Here is a 22,301-nt window from a genome sequence, read left to right as displayed (position 1 = left end):
AATCCCCAGCTCTTCTTGTTTTTTTGAGACAAGGTCTTGCTGAATTGCTGGGGGTCTAAGTTTCTGAGGCTGGCCTCAAACTTGTGATCCTGCCTCAGCCTCCTGGGTTGCTGGGATTACAGGTGTGTGCCACTGTACCTGGCTCTGACTCATTCTTTTAGGGACCTAGAATAAACTTGTTTCATTATAATATTGAATCTAGCATGCCCAGAAGTGTTCTTGTCTGTTGTCTTTCCTTTTGGGACAGGTGCTCTATGGCCTTTAGCTGAGCATGCCCAGAAATGTGGCTACCCTTACGTGGGCTTCCCTTTGTGAATATGTGGAGGCTCTTTGAATAAAACCCCGTGCTTTCTTTCTAGGGAGAGCATTGCTTTCTAACTAACCCCAGGTTCTTCTCCCTGGTTTCTAGTAACAAGTCTTGCTCCATCCTTTATATCCTGGGTTTGCCTTTTGTCTTTGCCCTCGCCAAGGCGGGAACCTTTCGTGTGTGGTTCTATTGTTAACAAGGGAATTAAGTACTCTTCTTCACCTGGTGGCTTGCGTAGGTTCATTGCACCCCTTCAGTTAATCTTCCCCCCGAGTTGTACATATCACTTGTCACGGAGGGAAAAACTCCCTCTGTTTGTTTGGGTTCTGTCCTGGGAATGAAACTCACGCAGGATATGTTAACAGGAGAAAGGGCTCGAGCATATGCACGTAGGAGCCATCGAAGAGAAGCCTGGCTTTCTAAACGACCAGTTACAGATTTGTGTTTTCAACTTCGTAGGGAGGGTGGGGGAGAGTCTCAGCAACACACAGTTGTTTTTTTTTTTTTTTTTTAGGGAGGACAAATGGGTTTCTAGAAAAGCGAGGTTAGAGAGTGTGCGGTGGTGTTTGTGTGTACAGGCGGCCTTCTGGTCTCCCCTGGACCTAAGCTCCCTGGAGGAGGGGTTGTTCCTCTTGGGAGGGAATTCACAGCACCTCATTTCCCAGAGGCAGCTGCTTTGGGTCAGATAAGGCCTTTGCATCTGCGGAACCTCCGCCATCTTCATGGAACCGTGAGCTCACCTCGTTTCTCCTGTGAACAGCGACTCCCTCTCGCCAGTCTCAGTCAGCCTCCCCTGAGCTTCGGGAACCTTGTTCCAGCTGCTGCCTGGCTCTTCTCCCAGAGCGCACGTCGTGTGGCAGAGATGCAGATGAGGAGACAGTTCTCTTCCCGCCCACCCTGTGTCTTCCTCTGGTCCTTCTGTGTGTATGTCCTTGGACCCAGAATCCTGAAACAGCCGTGGCTCCTGCTTTCCCATCCAGCCCTGGGGAAAGCTCCTTGGTGCCGCCTACGGAGTGTCTGGTCTCTGCTTTGATTTTGGGTGGATCTTCCTTCCCCCCTTCTCTCCATTCACTCCGCCATGCTGCAGGGGCTGATGGTTTATTGCATTGGCAAAGGTCTGGAGACTATCCACTGCTTCCGGAATGAGCTTTCACCTCCTCAGCTGGTCCTGTAATGCCAGACTCGTGGGACCCCAATAGACCTCCAGGAGCCAAGCTGATGCAATCACACAAGAGTCTTTATTGCAAGCTCCAGCCTGGACTCACCACTGTTTCCGCTGCAGTGGTCCCAGGAAGTGACTCCCAGTCCTTTGTTCAGTGAGATTTTATAGGTTTTGGGGGATACTCGATGCATCGCAACATCACACAGCAAATCATTCCATACCGCAGGAAAATCAAACAACAACTTTTAACATTGATTAGCACATTCACTGGCAGGAACAAGTGGGGTCGGGGTGATTGGTTAGTACAAAAGGGGTATTCCTTTGAACTGATTGGTTTAGGCCATGAGGGGTGTACGTGCTAAACTACATGGTTTCCCAACATGTTATCAACCACCATAAACTACTGGGAGGGTCACCTGGCGTCCCAGGTATTTTCCCTGTCTCATGCTGATTGATGGTTGCCAGGGCGTTACTATGGGTCCTCACCTAGCCTGAGTCAGGGATACCTGGTGCCACAGACCCTCTCCTGTTATTTGCAGACAAACAACTCAGCAGGGTGGGTACGTGCCTAGGAGTGCTCTGTGGGTTTTTCCAAGGACAAGGGTCACGTCCCCTTCCTCTGGACAGGCCTTGAGGTAGAAGCTGTTTTCAAAAATGGAGTCACATCAGTTCTCAGTACCCCCGGGTGTCCATCTTGTTCCTGAGTACTTTCGCTGAATGCGCTTGCTTTGTGTCTGTAGAACACATCCACCTGTTACCCCGGACCCAAGCTGGCTGATCTGAGCCCTTCACAGGACGACTTGGTGCCTCTTCTATTCCTTGAGCATGTTGGTGTCTCACTTGGATCACCGGGCCTTCCTGAGCCCGCTGTTCTCTGCGTCCACCATTGAAGTTCTTTAGCCCACTTTTCAGTTATCAAAATCTCCTTAAAGTCAGAGTCTAGGTCTTAATTCATTTTACGTGTGCGGAGTCCATATGATGTGTTTAGCTAATCATGTAAGAAATCCCAGCAGCCTTGAGACGGAAGAACAGTGGAAGAACCCTTGGAGGTCAGGACCCGCATTCTGCACTAACTACAGGCTGCAGGGAGAAGCGAGGGAGGTTTGGAGAGAGGGTGTGTTCTTCTTCTGTTAAGGTCACAGTCCCCTGTGGGCTGGGGTCCAGACAGGGGACACTCCTGAGTTAGTATATGGTAGGTAACTGTATGGGCACAGCTTGTACACCAGGCTCTGCCTGACTTTCCCTGTCACCCTCTGAGCTGGATGCTCTTGGGTCCCATGAACAAAGGAGGTAACTGAGGCTACAGGAGGCTGAGGACTTCTCTGACATGGGTGGGCTGGTGACCCAGAAGCCGATAAGGGGCTGGTATAGGTTAGATGTCACATGACCCCCAAAGCTCACGGGTGAGACAGTGGAAGAAAGTTTAGTGGCCAGATGATTGGGTTATGAGAGTTTTAACCTAATCAGGGATTAACTGGGTGGTGACTGTGGACAGGTAGGGTATGGCTGGGGGTGGTAGGTCCCTGGGGGCGTCCTTTGGGGCCTGTATCTGGGTGAGTGGAGCTCTGCTTCCTGATTGCCTTGTCTTTCCTCCACCCCATCCTTCCACCATCATGTTCTGCCTCACCTTGGGCCCAGGGCAAAGAAGTTAGCTGCTTGTGACCAAGACCTCTGAAACTGAGCTCCAAATAAACGTTTCCACCTCCAAGATTGTCCTAGGTAGGTCTTTTGGTCACAGCTGCAAAAACGGCTTCGAATGCAGTGCAGATGCAAAGCAGAGCATTGTTTTCTAATTCTTGCTTTAAAAGTCTTTCCTTGTTAACAGTGGGGAATCTCTCTTGCTGCCTTGTATTTTCTTAACTTTTCTGGAGGTACCTGATACCTGCCATGCCTCACAAAGGTCAATGTGGAGAGCCTGAGCCTTTAGTCACCAATTCTGGATTACTTAGAAAGTGCTTGCAAACAGTTCAAGGCAAGCTTTCCTGTGAATGGTGTCACTGTTGATGTCATCATATCTGCATTAAGCTAATTCTGCAAGGCAGAACTGCCAAAAAGCAAAAGCTAAAGACAAATGGGAAAAGGCTGTGTTGGTGACTCATGATACAGAACGCTGGTTTCTCTAAAGGAAGGTCAGCAGCCCAGTAGGAAAATGGACAAAATGTATAAAGTGTTTGCAAGAAAGAGTATATACCTGACTTCAATATAAGAAGAGGTCTAACCTTGTAAGAAGAGATGGTAAATTTTACTTACGGATTGATGACCACCTTTAGTTTACTAGGGTTGCCACAGCCAAGCACACGTTGAGTATCTAATCTGAAATTGGAGGTGCCCCACAATCTGAAAGTTTTGAGCACCTATCTGATGCTACAAGTGGAAAATTCTACTTGGGGAATCAATGGGTCACAGTCAAAATTCACGTCCACTGAAGTCATTGTAAAATCACCTTCAGGCGATGTGTATATACTGTGTGTAAAACAAAAGTGAACGCTGTTTACAGCTGGGCCCCATCTCTGAGGTGGTTGGTGTGTGTGTGTGTGTGTGTGTGTGTGTGTGTGTGTGTGAATACCACATTCCCCCAACTACCACCTCCGGTTCCGAAGCCAGACAGGGTGGCTTTTACAGAGATCTGTTGTCTTCATCCTCTGGAGACTGGAAATCCAGGCCACAGTGCGGTTGTTTCTGGGAGCCTTATCTCCTTGGCTTATAGGTGGCTGTCTTGTCTTCACATGGTCTTCAGTCCTTGTGATCATGTGTCTTGGGGCTGAGGAAGTAGCTCAGCAGTAGAGCACTTGCCTGTCATGTGGTAGGTCCTGGGTTCAAGCCTCAGCATTGCAAAAAAGAAAGAAAAGAAAAAATCCTGTGTGTCCTAATCTGCAGTCTTTACCAGCCACCAGCCATATTGGATTAGGACCCAGCCTGATAGTGTCCTTGGGACTTAATTACCTCTTTGAAGACACTGTCTCCTCATCCAGTCCTGTTGAAGTACTGAAGGTTAGGGGCCTCACACTGTGAGTCTGGTGGTGGTGGTGGGGGGGGGGGCAGCAGTTCAGCTCATAAAATAACAACAAAACTGGAAATAACTGTCTCTGCAAAGGACGAGAATGCATCTGTTAAAGTTCTGATGGATCCCTGACCCCTCGGTTCTGATGGCAGAATGACAGATGTGTGAGGTTCTTCTTGGACACCTGGCTCCTAAACACCTAATGTCCCCAGAGCCTGGACTGGTTATGGCAAGACAAAGCAAGCCCTAGGTGGGTTTCCAGGGCATGCTAGGAAAATTTTAGTAAAAGCAAAAGCGTGCCACATGTGTCTGACTGTTACCGTTTGGGTAAAAGAGGAGAAAGATTTTATAGGAATTTGCTTGTCTGTGGATCGGGCAACTTGTGGGCATATGTCCAGACATCTGGGGGCAGGGATGGGAGGGAACCTTCTCACTGTATGTACTTTGTTACCTTTCCAAAATATTGACTCCTGAATTTACTTATTAAATATTTATTTCCCTTATGAGAAAATTATATCATGAGGTCATTCATAATTTATATTGTTTGAGGTTGACTTAAAGAATAAGATTACTCTGGTTCAGATTGCTTTTCCTTGAACACCTGCTCATATTTCTTCCTGGAGAGTGAGCCATGCTCTGTAGGTTGGAGGGCAGTGGTCTTCCTGGGTCCTTTGCTGGGCAGGCCAGGCCAGGCCAGGCCCTGCTTTCAGGCCCTCTGGCCCCAGGCTTCCAGGGTAGAAGGCCGATGAACCATTGGTCCAGGTTTCATTTTGCTCAGAAACTAGTGAGTTCTGTTAATTGGGCCAGTTATTTCAAGGCATTTATGGGTAGGACAGTGATAAAGCTCGTGACGCTCTGTATTTTAGTATCTTGAACTTTCACTTGGTTATCTCATTTTATTGTCTCTTGGACTGTGAGACTTGAAGTGTCTACTTTTTTTTTTTTTTTTTTATGGATGAGGGATCTGGAGCTTGCCCAATGTGTCCAGGAGAGTCTGCCATAGTCCTCTAGCAAGAATGGCAGTGGACAGTAGTCCCCTGGTCCTGGGGAGAGGCCGTGGGTGGTGCTGAGCCCTGTGTGTGCAGTGCATACATGTGTGTGGTAAAATCAGACTGTGGCACAGTAAGAAACCAGCAATATGATGATAAATAGTTATAACAGTATGCTGTAATGAAAGTCATGTGACGAGGGTCTTTGTCTCTTGAAGATTCAAGACACATTTTTGTACCTTAATTGACTGTTGGTAGCAAAAACCTCAGAAAGCAAAACTGGTGGACAGCTGAGTCAGCCTTCTGTATCCTTGAGTTCCCCATCTGTAGAGACAAGTCTGGATCAGAAATTCTCAGGGAAAGAAAACTGTGTCAGTACTGAACACGTGCAGACTCTTCCTTGACCTTGTTTTCTAAACAGAGCCACATGACGGCTACCTGCGTCACACGTGCGACGTGTTAGGCATGCTGGCCGTCTAGAGGTGGTTTAGAGCACGTGGTTGCGGATGTGAGTAGGTTGTATGCAGACAGTCATTTTATGAACTCCAACATTGGCAGATTTGGTGTCCACGGGGTCTGGGAACCCATCACCCCCCCACACCAGCACCCCAGACCTTGAGGGGTGACTTGCATCCCTTCTGAGGGTTCTTGCTTTAGGGTTTGGGGGTGAAAATGGTTATCGGGGAGGGTGAGCAGTGCTCCAGGTCCTCGTCCACCTGTCACTCTCCTTGTTTGTTAGCTGTTTTGTCCTTCAGTTGGTGTCCATGGAGCCTTGGGGACTGACCTGAGAGCCCCCAGCCGTGGCCGTTTCCCGGGTGACTTTGAGTGGCTGCAGTAGTGTGCACACCCAAGTTCAGCTGAGAGGAGGACTTACCATCCCATGCCTCAGCAGGTGCGGTGGGAGTGGGGACCCAGAAGCAGAAGTACATTAGTCACGGGAGGCTGTGACCTGAACTAGGACTTAAGGTGTTTCCTAAGTTCCCTGGAAGCTGGTGGGCCTGGTGTTTGGGTAGCATCCCCCGCCTCTTTGCTACCCAGAAGGAGCTGGCTGTAAAAGACAAGCCTGGGCTCTCCACAGCCCTCTCCAGGAGGGAGGGCGGGCTTTGGCCTTTGGGCTGGGCGGTCAGTTGCCTCTGCTGCCTACGATTGCAGAGAGGGGGAAATCCCCCAAATTTAGGATGATGGAAAAATAGGTCAGAGCTCCCTGCTGGGGCTTCCTTGAGGGGAAATCCCTGGGTAGGTAGTTACCTCCCTTGTTAGGTAGAGGCTGGAAGAGAGCAGCAGCACATTCTCTGAGAAGGGTGGATCTTGGGAGTGTCCAGTGGAAGTGATGAGGGTGTGGCCACTGCTATTGCTGTTTCAGGAAGCAGCATTGTGACCTTCCCCAAGTCTTTGAAATATTGCTTCCCAGTGTGTCCTTGCACAACTAGCTGCAAAGGGGAGAGGCTGCCAGGGGACTTGGCCTCCCTACCCAGAGCTTATCTTGCTGTTAGCATATTTAATGCTCAGATAATAAAAGGGATGGGAGCTGAGTCAAGCAGAAGCCAAACAAAAGGGAGTGGGAACAGAAATTGAAAGTTCCAAAGCCTCTTAGAGAAAACGTAGGTTTCCTGTGTCATCTTCCCTGAACTAGTGTGTTTCTGACCATCAGATAGGACATTTCTGAAATGCCTAGAGAAAGCAGTGCCATGAGCCAGTTAATCGAGATCTTTAAGCAAGTGTACTCAGGAAATGAAAGGAATGTTGGGACGGGACATTTTCTAGAATGAGCACTGAGACATCATGGGGCATGGAATGGTAAGCCCTACTCTCAGCTGCCCCTTCCAAGTAGGCATCTAGGACTGATGGCTGTTGAGTGCGTGCCGTGTCCGTCCCCATCACAGGGACTCAGGCACCTCATTCGAGGCTCTGCCCTACCCCAGCAAGACGGAGCTTGCACTCATTCTTCAGTGATCTGGGGCATGAAAAGCTTGACCACGTATTCTGCATTGGGCTGTCGGACTATCTTAGAAAACTCCAGATGGCAGGATGTAGTTTAAGTTGAAAAAGGAATTTCTTTCACAAATGCAGAGTGTGCCTCAGTGCCTCCTAACAGGGGAAGGCCGGCAATGTAGGTCACCTTTCCCGAGGAGCGAAGGGGACTGCAGTCGGCCTTTCCTGAGCTTCAGAGCACCAGGCACTTTTTAGTTCCCTGTGAAGTGGAAAATATAGAAAAATAAGTCTGAAGTGGACGACGGACCTACAGGTGGAGAGGGAGACTGCAAGAGCAAAAAGGCTGGGAAACTGGGACTCGGTCTAGAAAGGCTCTTCCGAGTCTTTGTGGTGACACTCATGTGGGGACTGGGGAGGGACCTCTGGTACGTTCTGAGGGCTGGGCACAGTGCAGTCCTGAAGGGGGCCTGGGGTCTGGTCTGGAGGTCTGGAACACACTCCCTACATGAGCTGTGGCAGGGTCCCGGGGATGGCCGCTGCCCTGCAGGGTGTGGGCGGCTTCCTGCACGCTGGGATGGGTGCCCGGCCTCACCTAGACATGCTTCCTTGTTGCTATGTGTTTATAAAACTTTCTGGATCCTGAATAACAGTGAAAACAATCTTTCCAAATATTTAAAATATTTTTTCTGGCTTTATTTTTAAAGTAACTTCTTCCTTTTTTGTTTCTGTGTAGGATACTAAATTGTGGATAATAATGGAATACCTTGGCGGAGGCTCTGCACTGGATCTAGTAAGTATGGCGCTGGTGTGACAGGCCCCAGACCTTTTCTTACTGTCCTGGTTTTGGAGATAATTCTGTATCCATTTCATTTCCCCTTTTTAAAGTTGCATGAAAAAGGAACCAGGCTATTCCTTACTTATTTTTGCTGCTTGCTTTTTATAGTTTACTGAAAACTATAGGTTTGCTTTTGAAATCACCTGGGGAACCAATGAATTCATTCATAGAAGCAGTGAAGCACTTTGCCTGGAATCATCTTACCTGAGACAGCTGGTTAAAGTATTTCAGAACAAGTTTGTTAGCTTTGTGGAGCTGATAACCGTGGCAGCTTCATAATTCGGATGGTAACTTTGCTCCAAGTAAGCGCGTCACATCGTCATCTTGGAAGCCAGGGAGGGGTGTGATTGTTGAGGAATGGCATCAGATGTCCGGTCCAGCCAGGCAGGAGTGGCACACCTGTCCACTTTTGTCCCTTGCCAGCATGCCCGACGTGCTGCTGGACGGAGCAGGCGGGCCCAGCGGCCTTTCCCCTCTGGACTTGCCCGCGAGCGCACACAGCCCTCGGGAAGCGGGAGGAAGGTGCTTTGCTGGTTCTGTCCAGCGTGGCTCCATGCAGGTGTTGGCGGAGAGCTCCCAGATCCCAGTCCTGACAAGCCCGGCCTGGCTTAGCTCACTCTTGAAATGTAAGATATGCAAAAAACATTGCTTTTTAAAAGGAACTAACACTGTTTAGCAGTCAAATGCACCCCCTCCCCCCGGCCCCCAAGCCGGGCTTTTAGGTGAGTGTGAGCCTCAGCCCTCAGACAGGCTGGTCAGTCACCTCGGAGTTGGGCAGTTTTGCCTGACAGGAGAATGGCCCCTGTTTTTGCTGCTATCAGCATGAGGGGGATCTGGTGCACACAGTGTGCCCTGTGCTGTCCTTTTCTGTGCTGTGGTGGTCTTGCAGGTTACCCAGGCCATGCCACGTTGCACCCTCTTTCACCCAGAATCACCCTTCGATTCTGATGGTGGATTTGGGGGAGCATTCCTTCCTGGAATTAAGGTTGCTAGTGGAGGCAGATTCTGGGTTGGGATTTGGGTCAGAGAATGACTGGGGTCTTCCCTTGTGGGGAGCATGGGTGTCTTTGGAGCAGGTGTGAGATGAATGGTGTGACGTCCCTCCTCCTTCTCATGGCCCCTGCAAGGTGCTCACAACAAGTGTCAGGACTGAGTACTGAAAGAGTGATCCTCCCCCTCCATTCTGCAGGCTCTCATAGGCTCCAGAAAGTGATGCAGCTTTGCCCCAGGTACAGAGGGCAGGCCTCCAAACCAGCCGGCAAACCATGATCTCCCGATCCTGGGGTACCAGCACATCTTGGGCCCCACGAGCCAGACACAGCTGGAAAGGCTAGTTGAGATCAACCCAGATCTGTAAAGTGCCCAGGTGTCGTTGTGCAGATGGGTGCCCAGTTCTGTTGTCAGAGCACAGGGGTCTTCTTGACTGGTGAAGGTTATCAGTGCTGATGCAGGGGTGTGTCCCTCAGAGTCCTCCTCTTCCTGGTGGTGCTTTGTATTTTTTGGCCTGCTGGGATTGAACCCAGGGCTCTGTGCATGCTGGGCAAGTGTTCTGCCACTGATCCTCCCAGCCCGCTGTATCTTTTTTGACTTTAAAAAAAAAAAAAAAACCCAGGAAGCAGTGTGAAGAATAAAGAAGACAGCATAGCTCAGTAATTAAGAGCTAAGAATATAAAATTATCATATTTTATTTTGAAAGTGCTCAGTGTGTTGATTTTTTTTTTATTTAAGAGATAAATAATAATTGAAATTAAATGTTTGTAAGAGTCCCCAGGATCACTCTGAAGAAGCATTGTATTCTTTGAAATATGACTTTGAAGTGACTTTGTGACGACCTCAGAAGTCCCAGCTGCCCCCAGGTGCTGCGACTTAGGAGAGTGTCTTGTGTACTCCGCAGTTCAGTTCAAGGCGTTCCAGCTGCGCAGGGTGTGGATTTTTGTAGCTCTGTGGACGAACAATATTTTTGTTCAGGAAATATTGTTGTGTGTCGGTGCTGAGCTAGCCACTGGAGTCCCTGCAGGGGACAGAGCAGCACACGTGGCTCTTGTGGCACGTGGTCGAGGGGAGCAGCCAGGTGTGTGCAGGGTTGTTCAAGGCAGAGCAGGCAGAGGGAGGGCGGGGGTTGCGTGAGGATCAGGAGGCCGGGATGGAGAGGTTTCAGCTGATTAAAAGATCAGCCAGTATTGCCAGAAATCCGAAGGACAGCCTGGGAATCTAATTAAAAAGGAATTTTGCTACGTCAATTGCTCACTTAATCAGGCAGAGATTTTTGACAAACTTAAAAATGAACATACAACATGATTTTGGAAGAATAAGATGGCATGTTCAGTAACGTTTAGGCCAAGCTGCTGCCACCGTGGCTGCAGAAGAGGGTCTCCCACAAGGGACAGATGGCCGTCTCTCTCGCTGTGGCCTCTGTCTTCTCCTGCTGCCAGTGTTTGGGGTGGGGGTGGGGGCACATGTCACATCTGTTCTGTGTTGAGAACTGAGTCACAAGCCACACATTGCTGCACGGCCTGGGAGTGTGCTTTGAGTTGGGTGCCTGTGTGCCGGGCTGATGGTCCTCAGGGAGGAGGAAGAGGGGAGGACACGTGGAGGGAGGGGAGTTAGGAGTCACCTAAAGATGGGACGGAGTCCAGTTTCTTCCCTGGCAGTCTTTGTTATTACTTCTTCCTTGAAAAGCTCCCAGTGCTCCTACTGATAGAGTGCCGATGTGTCTTGCGAAGACTGCACGGCAGTGGAGAGTGCTGGTGCGAGACTCGGAGACCTCGGCTCAGCCTGGTCCGACCACTCACGGGAACTCTGGGCTGTGGAGCCCTGAGTGACTTCGGGGAGGATTTGACAGTGTGCCAGTCAATTCGGGTCCGAGGCAGCGGGAGGTGGATGTGAGGGGCTTGCCAGGGGCATGCCGTGCGGCTGCTGAGCTGAGCAGTCCACCACAGGCCGCCTGCCTGCTGGGGACCCGGGGGTCGGTGTGGCCCAGTCTAAGTCCACAGGCCGAGCACCTGGAGCTCTGGAGTCCCAGGGCAGGAGAAGAAAGGGGACTTTGCCTGCCCTCTGCCTTTTCGTTTCTTGGGGCCTCAGCCCGTTGGATCATCCCCACCCAGGACTGGATGAGGGTGGACTGCCCTTAGGCCCATTCCAGGGCCTGCTGGTCCTCTGGAAGTGCCCCACAGACACTGCAGGGTCATGCTTCACCTGTCTCTGCGTCCCTCAGCCCTGCCACGTTGACACCTAAAATAGACATGTGGAGGCCAAGAAGGATTTACCCCTGAATTAATAGAAGGCATCTGGTGCCCTCTCCCTGAGCCCCGTGAAGGGTGGAATCAGGGTGAAGGGGGGAGGCGGGCCTGGGGCGGGCTCGTGGCCAGCTGCTCCCTCTCCCTCTCGTGTCCTTGGCTCTTGGCTGACCTCCCGTGGTACCAGCACTGGGCCGTTCTGCCCCTTCTGGCCAGTGACTGATGGGAGGAGGGCAGGGGCGAGGTCTTACTGGAGGAGAAGTAGACCTGGACCGTGGTGTCCTGCTTGGGTTCCCTCCGTGTCCTGCTGTTGAGAAAGGAGCAAAATACAGCATCTGTCTTCTCCTTTCTTCCCTTAGCTGATGAGAGACTTTTTACGTTCTCCTCATCTGGAAAATAAAAATTCATAAATTCTGCGAACACTAAGTAGTAAGGAGGAAAGACTGGCCATGAGGCGTGGTTCTACCTCAAGGTCTTTGTTAATTTCTTGAAAATGCAACTTTTGGTCAAATAACTTTGGAGAAAATCAGGTTCTGTGGAGCGAAGTGCGTGTCGTGCCGACAGTCTGAGTGAGTTGGTGGCAGTTCCTGGCAGGCTAGTGGACATAAGCAGTGCCACCTTCTCTGAGCAGAAATAAAATGAAGGCTAACTGGAAGCCACCAGCCTCCTCTTCACCTGTGTTCTGAATGGCAGAAAGCCAGGAGTGGATTGACCCGGCCGTGCCCGGCTGCCAGACAGGCCAGACTGCAGGGCCTGTGTGTATGTGTGTGTGTGTGGGGGGCAGCCCTGAGAACCCCCGACCTGGGGACGCAGCATCGGCCCCGGGGCTGGGGAGATAACCAGAAGGCCGTGCCAGGCGGAAGGGGCTGCCGTGCCGTGACTAGGGGCGGTGCACCCACAGTAGCCCACAAACCCTTCGTGGGGTCACAGAGGACATCCACTGAGGGCCTGGGACTCGCCAGGAGCATTGTGGCTTTCATTCCCTTTGGTGGAAACTTGGTGATCACCAGGGGCTGTTTGGCGGGTGGCGAGGTGCGCAAGCTTGGGTCGAGTTGGAAAGCTCGACGGAGGGCTTGTGGGGGGGGAATTGGGTCCAGCTCTCTAGACCTCTGCCCCTCCAGCCCCTCAACCACTCCTGTTAGGCCATTAGGGAGCGTCAGGTTGTTTGGGTGGTGGCATTTAAGTAATTGGGAGCTGTAACTGAGTCCCTGCTTTGTAAGTGATGGTGGACACGCTACCTGACCTGAGCTCTTTGACCTGACTTCCTTATAAATGGGCCATGCACACGTGACGTTGCTTCTTTATGTCTTTCTACAAGAATGGATATTAAGGAGTGAACACTTTTTGAGTAGGACTAAAAGTCTGCAGAGGCAGTAGTAATTTTTTATTTGATAACATGCATTTATGCCAGATCTTGAAGAATTGAGCTCTTTGAGCTCTATCCCCAAGGCTGGGCCTCCCAGCTCATATCTAAGGCGTTCTGGTACAGGAGTGGTCTCAGGAGGGGTGGGCTCCAGGCCTCCTTTTTCTGCCGGTTGCTTTTGGTTGCAAGGATGAGCCTTTTAGGAAAAATAACCAAGTTCATTAGAGCAGATCCTGGTGCCATGTAAGTTCCTGGGCTTTTGTCCCCAGGCTGTGGGACCCTGCCCGTGACCCCCCACCACTGTGGGCCAGAAGAATAGCCCTAAGTCACAGGCCAGCTTGGTGACCCGGCCTTTCTCATCAGCCCCTACTTCATTCAGTAAAGTCATTTTTTCTAGTTCTATGCTCTTTTAAAGGATCCTTTAATAGATTTTAATTGTGTAGGCAAAATGTCTGCTTTAAGTGAATATATTTTTCAGTTTTAATTACCCTTGTCCATTTAACACGGGCCTTCTCTCTTGTCTCCGATTAAGCAACTGTGATAATCCTTTTTTCTTAGTTAGAACCTGGCCCTTTAGATGAAACTCAGATTGCCACCATATTAAGAGAAATTCTGAAAGGACTTGATTATCTTCACTCAGAGAAGAAAATCCACAGAGACATCAAAGGTAAGGGCCGTCTCCTTCTTGGTGCTTGGAAACGCCTGAGGTGGTGGGCTCAGCTGCACTTCTCTGCTCTGGGGAGGCTGCTCTGAGCCTTCGGCCTGCCTGGACGGGGCTGGCCCAGGGGTCTGGAGAGATGCACAGCCCCCTGGGCCTACCTGTAGGCACGCCAGCTGGCTGGGGAGAGATCGCGTGCCACCAGGTGGCCGTGAGTGGAGCGTTGCGTGTCAGACGCCTGCCTTGGTTTTCTCTTGCAGCCGCCAATGTTCTGCTGTCGGAGCATGGAGAGGTGAAGCTGGCCGACTTCGGAGTGGCGGGCCAGCTGACAGATACCCAGATAAAGCGGAACACCTTCGTGGGCACCCCCTTCTGGATGGCGCCCGAGGTCATTAAACAGTCAGCTTACGACTCGAAGGTGAGAGACAGGGATTTGTCCTTGTGGGGTGCCAGGTCTCTCCCCTCGGGCCTGCAGCCTTGCAGCGTTCCCCACCGTAGCTCTGCGTCTCTGACCTCCGCTGAACCCGTGTTCTCCTGTCTCCTGGGCACCCTTGAGCACCTTTGTTGTCTGTTCATCCAGCCACGGTCACTGTGGTGAGGTAGCGAGCAGTGGAGGGTGGGCTTGTGTGCAGAGAGGAAGGGACTCTGCACTGGCCGGGGCTGAAGCCCTGCAGAGAGGCTGAGGGACAGGGCCTGCTCAGAGCCCTGTCCAGTCTTCCCAGGGCCTGTAGAGAAAGGAGTGGAGACAGGCCCCAGGCATCCCAGGCAGGATAGGGAGAGAGCATCTTGCAGTGGTGCTACGGATTCTTCCTACGTATTTGGCTCTCAGTGAGGACCCTTACTGCAGTCTCCTCATCAGCACAAAGTGCCACCGCCTCTCCCAGCTCCTCTTACCGGCCAGGTTATCTTCTCCTGGTCTCTCCTGTTCTTCCCGCCCTTTGCCTCCTTCCCTTTCATTTTTGTGGTACTGGGGATTAAACCCAGGGCTCCACACGTGCCAGGCAAGTGCTCCACCACCTAGCCACATCTCCAGCCCTTTTTATTTTGAGACATAGTCTCCCTAAATTGCCCAGACTGGCCTCGAACTTGTGATCCTTCTGCCTCAGCAACCTCCCAAGTCACTAAGATTACAGGCGTGTGCCACCCTGCCCAGCTCCAGTCAACTCTTAAAACTTTTGAACTTTCAGGTTTGTGGGCTCAGGTGTCCAAGTGCAGATTAGGGTGATGTCAGTGTCTTAGTGTTCAGATATCAGGGATGGGCGTTGGGGGACCCTTCCCCCAGCCTCGGGTGCCTCTGTGCCAACAGCTCTTGTCCTATACAGGCTGCTGCAAGCTTGCCTGTGGCTCTGTGGCTGTCCTGCTGGGCCTGGGGCCTGGTGGACCTGCCAGGTAGCAGGGCTCCTAAGGTACGCGGCTGTAGCTGAGGCCTCCTGACGCTTACTCCCTCCCCCTTTCCAGTGCCCCTTCCATGCATCCTTGTGGGTACCTGGAAGCATCTCTGGGCTGGATCAGCATCACAGGCGCAGAGAGTCTTTCTCCAGAAAGAAATCCCAGGCTTCTGTTCTGGTGGTTGCAAGCACATGCAGCCCCCAGCTTCCTCTTAGGTGCACATGCTGATGTCAGAGGCCGGGGGTCTGGAGAGGAAGGCACGCACCGCCCCACGGCATCTTCCCCTTGCTGAACGGGAAGGATGTGCACCTCGGCTTCCTGAAGACGTCTAGACCTAGAATCTCATTTACACAATAACCTCTTGCAGGGGCTGTGACCCTTGTCATTTGGGCTGTTGGGTTGCTCTCAAAAGTGTCTACACACACAGCTTCTCTTATGCCAGTCTTTTTTTTTTTTTTGTTACCAGGGATTGAACTCGGGGGCACTCGTCCTCTGAGCCATATCCTCAGCCCTATTTTATATTTTATTTAGAGATAGGGTCTCACTGAGTTGCTTAGCACTCACTGTTGCTGAGGCTGGCTTTGAACTTGAGATCGTCCTGCTTCAGCCTCCCGCCAGACTCAGTTCCTAATCTTTGCACAGTCCTGACTGCTCATTGGCCTTAATAGCCTTCATTATTACTAATATTTTTAAAAGGGATTACGTAAGCTTTGCTGGTTTCCAACTGTCCCCATATCTTGGAGACAGTGCTGAACGAGAGAACTGTTTCCCACAGAGGGGCCTTGGTCTAAGGCAAAGGAAATTTAATGTTTTTTTCTTTTTAAGATTGTTGGGATGGTCTGTTAGTAAGTAGTTGAACTTGGTGAGGATGCTGCCCCTCCCTGCTCACAGGCCTTCTCTGCATCCTCTGTGGGGTCAGTCAGCTGCTGCACTGTGGTTGTCCAGGGCTGGGTGCTGGGGGTGCCCTGCTCCTCCAGGTAAGCAGCAGCCCAGGAGAGAAGTCGGGGAGCGGAGGATGGCCTCACATGGGCACCCCTTCCCTCCGAGGCAAGGGGATGGCACTCTGGGAAGGGGAGTCCTTGTGCTTGGGCTGTGGATGCCTTGAAGAGGGTGGAGGGGCTGGGCAGAGACCCTGGCCTGTGGGGACTGCAACAGCGTCCTGGAGACACCGAGGCTGGGGTCAGCAGTCCCCTGTAAACAGCTTTTCCCGGTTTTGGTCTCAGAAGCAGCACGAGTGTATTCTTTTTGATGACCTGGAAAATTCTGAAAAATGAAATGGAAAGAAAGGAAGAATATCTGTAGATCTGCCACCCAGGCCAAGTTATTCCACCATCCAGGCATCTCTGAAATAACCGTTTGCAATCTCATTGTGGTGAAAAATGGAAACGGGTGATGTGATAATGGAAGAAATAATGTTATTCAAGCTGAGTGCAGACAGTCGGTTATCCAGGGGGGACTGGGGGTGGGGGACAGGCAGGCAGCCTGCCTCTTCCCTACCGACACTCCCACAATGAGCCTTACACCCTGGTCCCTCTCCCAGGGCCAGGAATCACCCACAGTCCTGGGTGGGAGCAAGGAGCCCTGCAGGTGAGGAAGCCTGCGGGCTAGGAGGTTCCACTCTGGTGTGTATACTGTTGAGACCTTTAGGTCAAGCACACGTTGCTGTCGAGTGCTGGTAAATATTTTCACACCTCTAGATCCCAAGTATAAACATGTTCCTGAATGTTGCATCTGAGTATGTAAGTAGCTGTGTTAAATCCGTTTTCTTTTGCCTAGTTTAGTTATAACTGTGACTTGGAGTTACAGATGGTTTTCTTCTTGATTATGGAGAGGTGGTTAGGGTACCTTTGAGAATTATTTTTTATGCATAATTTTAAAATATCACTTAAATTGTTAAGTATCTTCAGATTTGTAGCCAGCTTGTTTATTGGACATTGTGTGATGTTGTGAGGACCTGGATGTTGTTCTGTGTCATTCCCCACTCTCTGTTATGTGGAGAAAGTCGTCAACCCTCAGGGACAGGTGATTCTGAGTGGTCATTCAGGAACATGCTACCTAGAAGGGTCTATGTAGGAAGTGATCGGTTCACAACTAATATCTATATTCCAGAGCATCCATCGACCCTTGTAGCTTTTGACTTGGGCTTGTATTAAAAACCACTGTTTGCTCTACCAGTGGTGTCTTAGTATCTGATTTCTTATATTTCCCAAATGGCAGAAAAATGGATTCCTCGTTATGCCTCATTTTTTCTGCTTTGGAAGGTGAGTGCCCTTTTTCGCATGACTTTATTTTATTTTAACACATTCTAAATCAGATGCCGTTTCTTGAATGTAGTAATAGATAGATGCAGTCATGTTTGTTAAGGTTCTCTGTAAATGCCGTGTTGTTGGAATATCATGTGATACTTCAGTAAGTTAATGGGCCATAGCAACTTAATCATTCTTCTAAGGTCGAATGTAAATAATGCTGCTCTTGAATGTTTGGGTGGCATATACATCTTCCAGATCTGACATTTATCTAGGTTAGATTCACAGAAGTCAGATTAGTGGGTTTTAATAACTTTGGATATTTTCATGGCTTTTGATGGATTTGCCAGTGTCTTCAGCATTTCTTGATGCTGGTCCAGCTTTCCAGGTTTGTTAGTAGGGTGTTGGGTATTTGGAGGACCTGCCAAAGGACCCTGCAGAAGTCCTGGGTATGGGGCAGCTTTGAACCCAGCCAGGAGTAGAAGGTGGGTGAAGACAAAGGGCGTGAGGAGCTCAGGACCACACCCTGGTGCCTGCATGGGTGTAGGAGGATCCAGAGGAGCGCTGAGGAGCTGGGCGGCCCTTGGCTTCTTCCTGGGAGGACGGCCCACATTTTGTCTTGCTAGTGCTGTCCTGGCTACCCTCCTGGGGAGGCCAGGATGAATGGTGCCTGGGCTGGGTGTGGGTAGGGCGGAAGGGTTTCCCCCAGTTAGCTTCAGTTGGTGCACACTGGCACTGGGGAGCGGGGCTGGCCTCTTGCAGGCTTGCTGTCTGTGTGCTTATCATCCAGCGCCACACAAAAGCAAGTCCTCAGTCCTGTGAGGGAAATCGCACAGACACCCTCTGACAGCCAGACGCGGAGACCACCATCCGCTTTCCAGTTACTGCATTGTGAGATGCTTGGAGATGCAGAGGCCATGTGGGCAGAGCCCTGGATCTGTGTGGCCTGGGGTGGCCAGTTTGCTGGTGGCAGCAGTTCTAAGGAGACCTGACAGGGGCAGGGGCAGACACACACTGAGATTTCAGGCGGAGCCGCGTGTGGAGAACCGCTGCTACAGGAGAGTGGCCACCTGTGCCCCAGCTCGTCCCCTCCTCTTGTGCAGCTCACTTCCTTAGGCCCTCCAGCCATAGCACAGGCTTGGGGGCCTCCCTGCCCGTGGGCACTGTGTCCCCAGTTCCCCTCCTGCAGCTGAGGGACTCAAGTAAATCACTTTTCTGCCAATGTATAAAAAAAGTACACATGCAAAGTAAACCAAGGATTCTGAGTTGTAGAGTGAAGGAAAATGGAGACATTACTGTAACACCAGTTCTTCTAGATTGACCCTTTCAGGATAAAATTTTAAATATAAAATACAGTGAGTAGCAAATGCATGGATATAACACAGTTCCCCGGACGCTCTGGAGTGCTGGTGGTTCTCCCCTGCATCGTGGGAGTGACCGGACGCCTTGACTCGCACTGCTGCTCATGAGAGACAATTACATGACATGCCACTAACCAGGAAAAGAGCCAGATTCAAAGTGTGGTTTTTTTTTCCCGAATGTGAATCACTTCTGCACCATTATAATGTTGAACCTTCGTAAGCAAATCATTGCAAGTCAGGGACTATCTGTATTGTTGATTTTAGGCCAGTTTGTAGTTAAATGTTGACACACTGGAGTACTGTGGATTGGGGATTGTTAGGATGGCTGATTGACTTCAAGATACGCCATGGCACCAGACAGAAACCTGTATGGCAAAATGATTCAGGTGATAGGTGCGTAGAGGTGCTGTGTATCAGCGTTTTTCACCTCTGTGCGTGTTTGAACAGAGGTAAGCATTTTTCCAAGTGCTGGACAGTGGTGGGAACCTGGCACATTGCATGCACTTCCCCGTCCCCTCTCACAGATGAGGAAGGAAGCAAGGCTCAGACGATAGCTCTTGGGTCTAACACCACAGGACTTTGTAGAGCTGCCATCTGACCTGGAGGGGTGGCTGGCCGCATGTCTTCCTTCCCCTGTTCCTCCCCACTCATCTGGCACCTGTGCCCCTGACTCGGGCACTCTGCCTGAGCCCCTCCTATACAAGAGTACCTGCCCTGCCAGTGGTCACACCGCGTCTTCAGTGTGGCGTGGAGGACGTTCTGTGGAGCAGGTTTTCCACTTGTTGCCTATGTAGAAGTTCTATCAAGGGCTTATGAAAAGACATTTTTATCAGAAACTTGAGAGGCTGCTTCTTCTAAGTGTGTTTATTTGAATGTCTTCCTGCTCTGTGTCTCTAAAGATGCTCTTGCTGTTGCAGGCGGATATCTGGTCGCTGGGTATAACAGCCATAGAACTGGCGAAAGGGGAGCCCCCTCATTCCGAGCTGCATCCCATGAAGGTTTTATTCCTGATTCCAAAGAACAACCCCCCGACGCTGGAAGGGAACTACAGCAAACCCCTCAAGGAGTTCGTGGAGGCCTGTCTGAACAAGGAGCCGAGCTTTGTAAGTCTGCATCCCTCGGCGAGCTGTGCGTGGCCCGCCGGGTCTGCTGGCAGTCCCCCGTCACTGGCCTTCTCAGCCCTTATCAGCTGTCTGCTGGATCTCGTGCATTTCTCTCTCTCTTTTTTCATTTTTCTTTTTCTAAATGAGTTTGATTGATTTATTTGAATTGCAAATATGCTCTTACAGCCATTTTATCTTTTAAGGATTAAAAATCTATTTTCTTTCACATTCTAGCATCGCATGCCTCCCTCCTTGAGCCTGAGGAATATTTCTCCTTCATACGATAGGTGGAATCCCAAGTTTTTAATATTTAGAGAGGAGGATCCGGCTGTCAACTATAAAGCTGCCTTTAGTAATGGCAGAGGGTAGCCTGAAAAGTAATGGTAATAGGTCTTCAGAGTCCGTGTGTTCTCTCTTGAGTAGTCAGTGCTGGGAAGCAGAAGATAAGGTGAAAAGGAACCACGCACCTCTTTCTCCTCTTCCTTCCTTCTCTTTTTACATTTAATCGATAATAATAGCCCATAGCAGAAATGACTACCTAGTTTTACCTCATTTTTCTCTCAGAATTAGGGCGGTTCTTTGAAAGCGGTGTATTTTTGTGTTTCACGAAGCATCATGTCCTTGTTTTGAGTTTTCCACTGGAGTTAGTTGAAGGCTAAGCCGGATCCCGCCTCCCCATCGCCACTGAACTCTTATTAGTGAAGGCTGATGATTTTACAAGAGCATTGTGGTTTTTTCATTGGTGCTGGTTCTGGAGAAGGAATTACATGGGGGACAGCATTTCCTAGGCTCTCTAGGTGACGCTGGTTCGTGTTGTTCTGTGCACAGTGGTGTTGGGTTTTGTATCGTGGTTGTAGGTCTGACACAGCACAGCACTCCACACAGCGTGTCCGTGTGTGCATATCTTCCATTAAACACTCCTCTAGTCAGCACACACCCCCTGGCTCTCCCCCGTCCCTTGGAGGAGAAGGACCTGAAGCTGTGGCTTTGAGCACTCCTGTGATGTCTGGAGTTCTCCACTGGGGCTGGGGGTACCTGAGGCCACCTGGTTTCTCACCTTCAGGTTGAAAGAGCACTGGCTCTTGTGGACAAGGCCTTAGTAATTTGGAGGGAGTGGAAACAGCCCGAGTCGCTGATGTTTTGTGTTCCTGGTGTCCGGTCCAGGTCGGGCACACTGGGCTTCTTGGGAACTTTGCTCTTTTCCGTAACCAGGTGTGCCATCCTGCAGGGTGGAGCCCTTGGTCCGTTCGTGGGTCTGGGGTGTGGACGAAGCCCTTAGCTCAGTTGCAAGGAGGCGGGAGGGTGGATGACATGCCAGGTGCCTTTCAGAAATGCAGGACAGGGTCTCTCCTGGCTCCCTTCCAGTTTCTTTTAGTGTTTTTATTTTATGATGCTTGGGGGTTCCCACCACACAGTACAGAATGTTAATAGTAACATAGAACATGTTCTTCCGTCAGCGTCTGCCTTCGAGAGCTGAGTGACAGTGGGAGAGGAGACGCGCTCTCGGGTGGTTCAGATTATTTGGGGGAAGTTCTCTTGCTTTAATTGGATGTCGAGGACACCATTGGGAACGTCATGTCCACACTGTGCCTGCGAGTCCCAGCCAGGGGTACAGAGTGACCCATCTTTGACTTTGAAGTGTCAGCGCGGTCGCTGACATTTTCAGGCGTGAGCCCTTCCTCTGGGATTGGATGCAGAGGCTGAAAGTGCACGGGACCTCATGCTGTTTCCCGTGTCTTTCCAGAGACCCACGGCTAAGGAGCTGCTGAAGCACAAATTCATACTGCGCAATGCAAAGAAGACGTCCTACCTGACGGAGCTCATCGACAGGTACAAGCGGTGGAAGGCCGAGCAGAGCCAGGACGACTCCAGCTCCGAGGACTCGGACGCGTAGGTTGCCGCCCGAGCTGTGCCGCAGATGGGCCGCGGGCTCCTGGGGGGCGGTTCTGGGCATATCTATCTATCTATCTATCTATCTATCTATCTATCTATCTATCTATCTATCTATCTATTTATTTTTTTTTTATTGTTGGTCGTTCAAAACATTACACAGTTCTTAATATATCATCTTTCACAGTTTGATTCAAGTGGGTTATGAACTCCCAACTTTACCCCGTATACAGATTGCTGTATTACATCAGATACCCTTCCATTGATTGACATATTGCCTTTCTAGTGTCTGATGTATTCTGCTGTCTGTCCTATTCTCTACTATCCCCCCTCCCCTCCCCTCCCCTCCCCTCCCCTCCCCTCCCCTTTTCTCATCCCTGTTTAATGTAAATCTTCTTCTCAAGCTCTTCGTCCTTACCCTGTCCTTGTTTACTCCCCTTATATCAAAGGGGTCATTTGGTATTTGTTTTTTAAGGATTGACTAGCTTCACTTAGCATAAGTTCTGGGCATTTCTTAGGTAACCCGCAGGTGGTTTTTGTGGTGGGTACCACGTGGACCCGGCAGGGAGTCTCTTAGCCTCGTCTTTAGCCTCCTGTCCCCATGGAGTCTCCTAGCATCCGTGTGAGGGCTCTGGGTGCAGGGAACCTGACCTAGCTTCCTTTCCTGTTCTTAAAGTTCTGACCGGAGGACATTGCCTTAAATACATCTCGAAAGGCTGTGAAGGCCTGCTTTAGTGCCGCTTGCTGTGTTCTAAGAGAAGCTCAGCCTTGTAAAGCTCTGTGTGGGGCAGTGCCTGACCGAGAACCCGTGTCCCGCTCGGCACCCAGG

General features: G+C 50.6%; 1 protein-coding gene across 3 annotated transcripts in view; it reads left to right on the top strand.

Moving 5' to 3' along the window:
* Stk24 (serine/threonine kinase 24) overlaps nucleotides 1–22,301 on the top strand; it is a 100,785-nt gene that overhangs the window by 69,174 nt on the left and 9,310 nt on the right. For all 3 annotated transcript variants that reach the window (XM_078016245.1, XM_078016244.1, XM_040281668.2), the window contains exons 3-7: nucleotides 8,125–8,181; nucleotides 13,384–13,492; nucleotides 13,744–13,901; nucleotides 19,397–19,582; nucleotides 21,327–21,472. In XM_078016245.1, coding sequence (XP_077872371.1) covers nucleotides 8,125–8,181; nucleotides 13,384–13,492; nucleotides 13,744–13,901; nucleotides 19,397–19,582; nucleotides 21,327–21,472 — 656 coding nt within the window. The remainder of the gene's footprint in view (nucleotides 1–8,124; nucleotides 8,182–13,383; nucleotides 13,493–13,743; nucleotides 13,902–19,396; nucleotides 19,583–21,326; nucleotides 21,473–22,301) is intronic.

The sequence above is a fragment of the Ictidomys tridecemlineatus genome, chromosome 6, assembly GCF_052094955.1.
Source record: "Ictidomys tridecemlineatus isolate mIctTri1 chromosome 6, mIctTri1.hap1, whole genome shotgun sequence".
Taxonomy (NCBI): domain Eukaryota; kingdom Metazoa; phylum Chordata; class Mammalia; order Rodentia; family Sciuridae; genus Ictidomys; species Ictidomys tridecemlineatus.
This window is presented reverse-complemented; position numbering and strand designations above follow the sequence as displayed.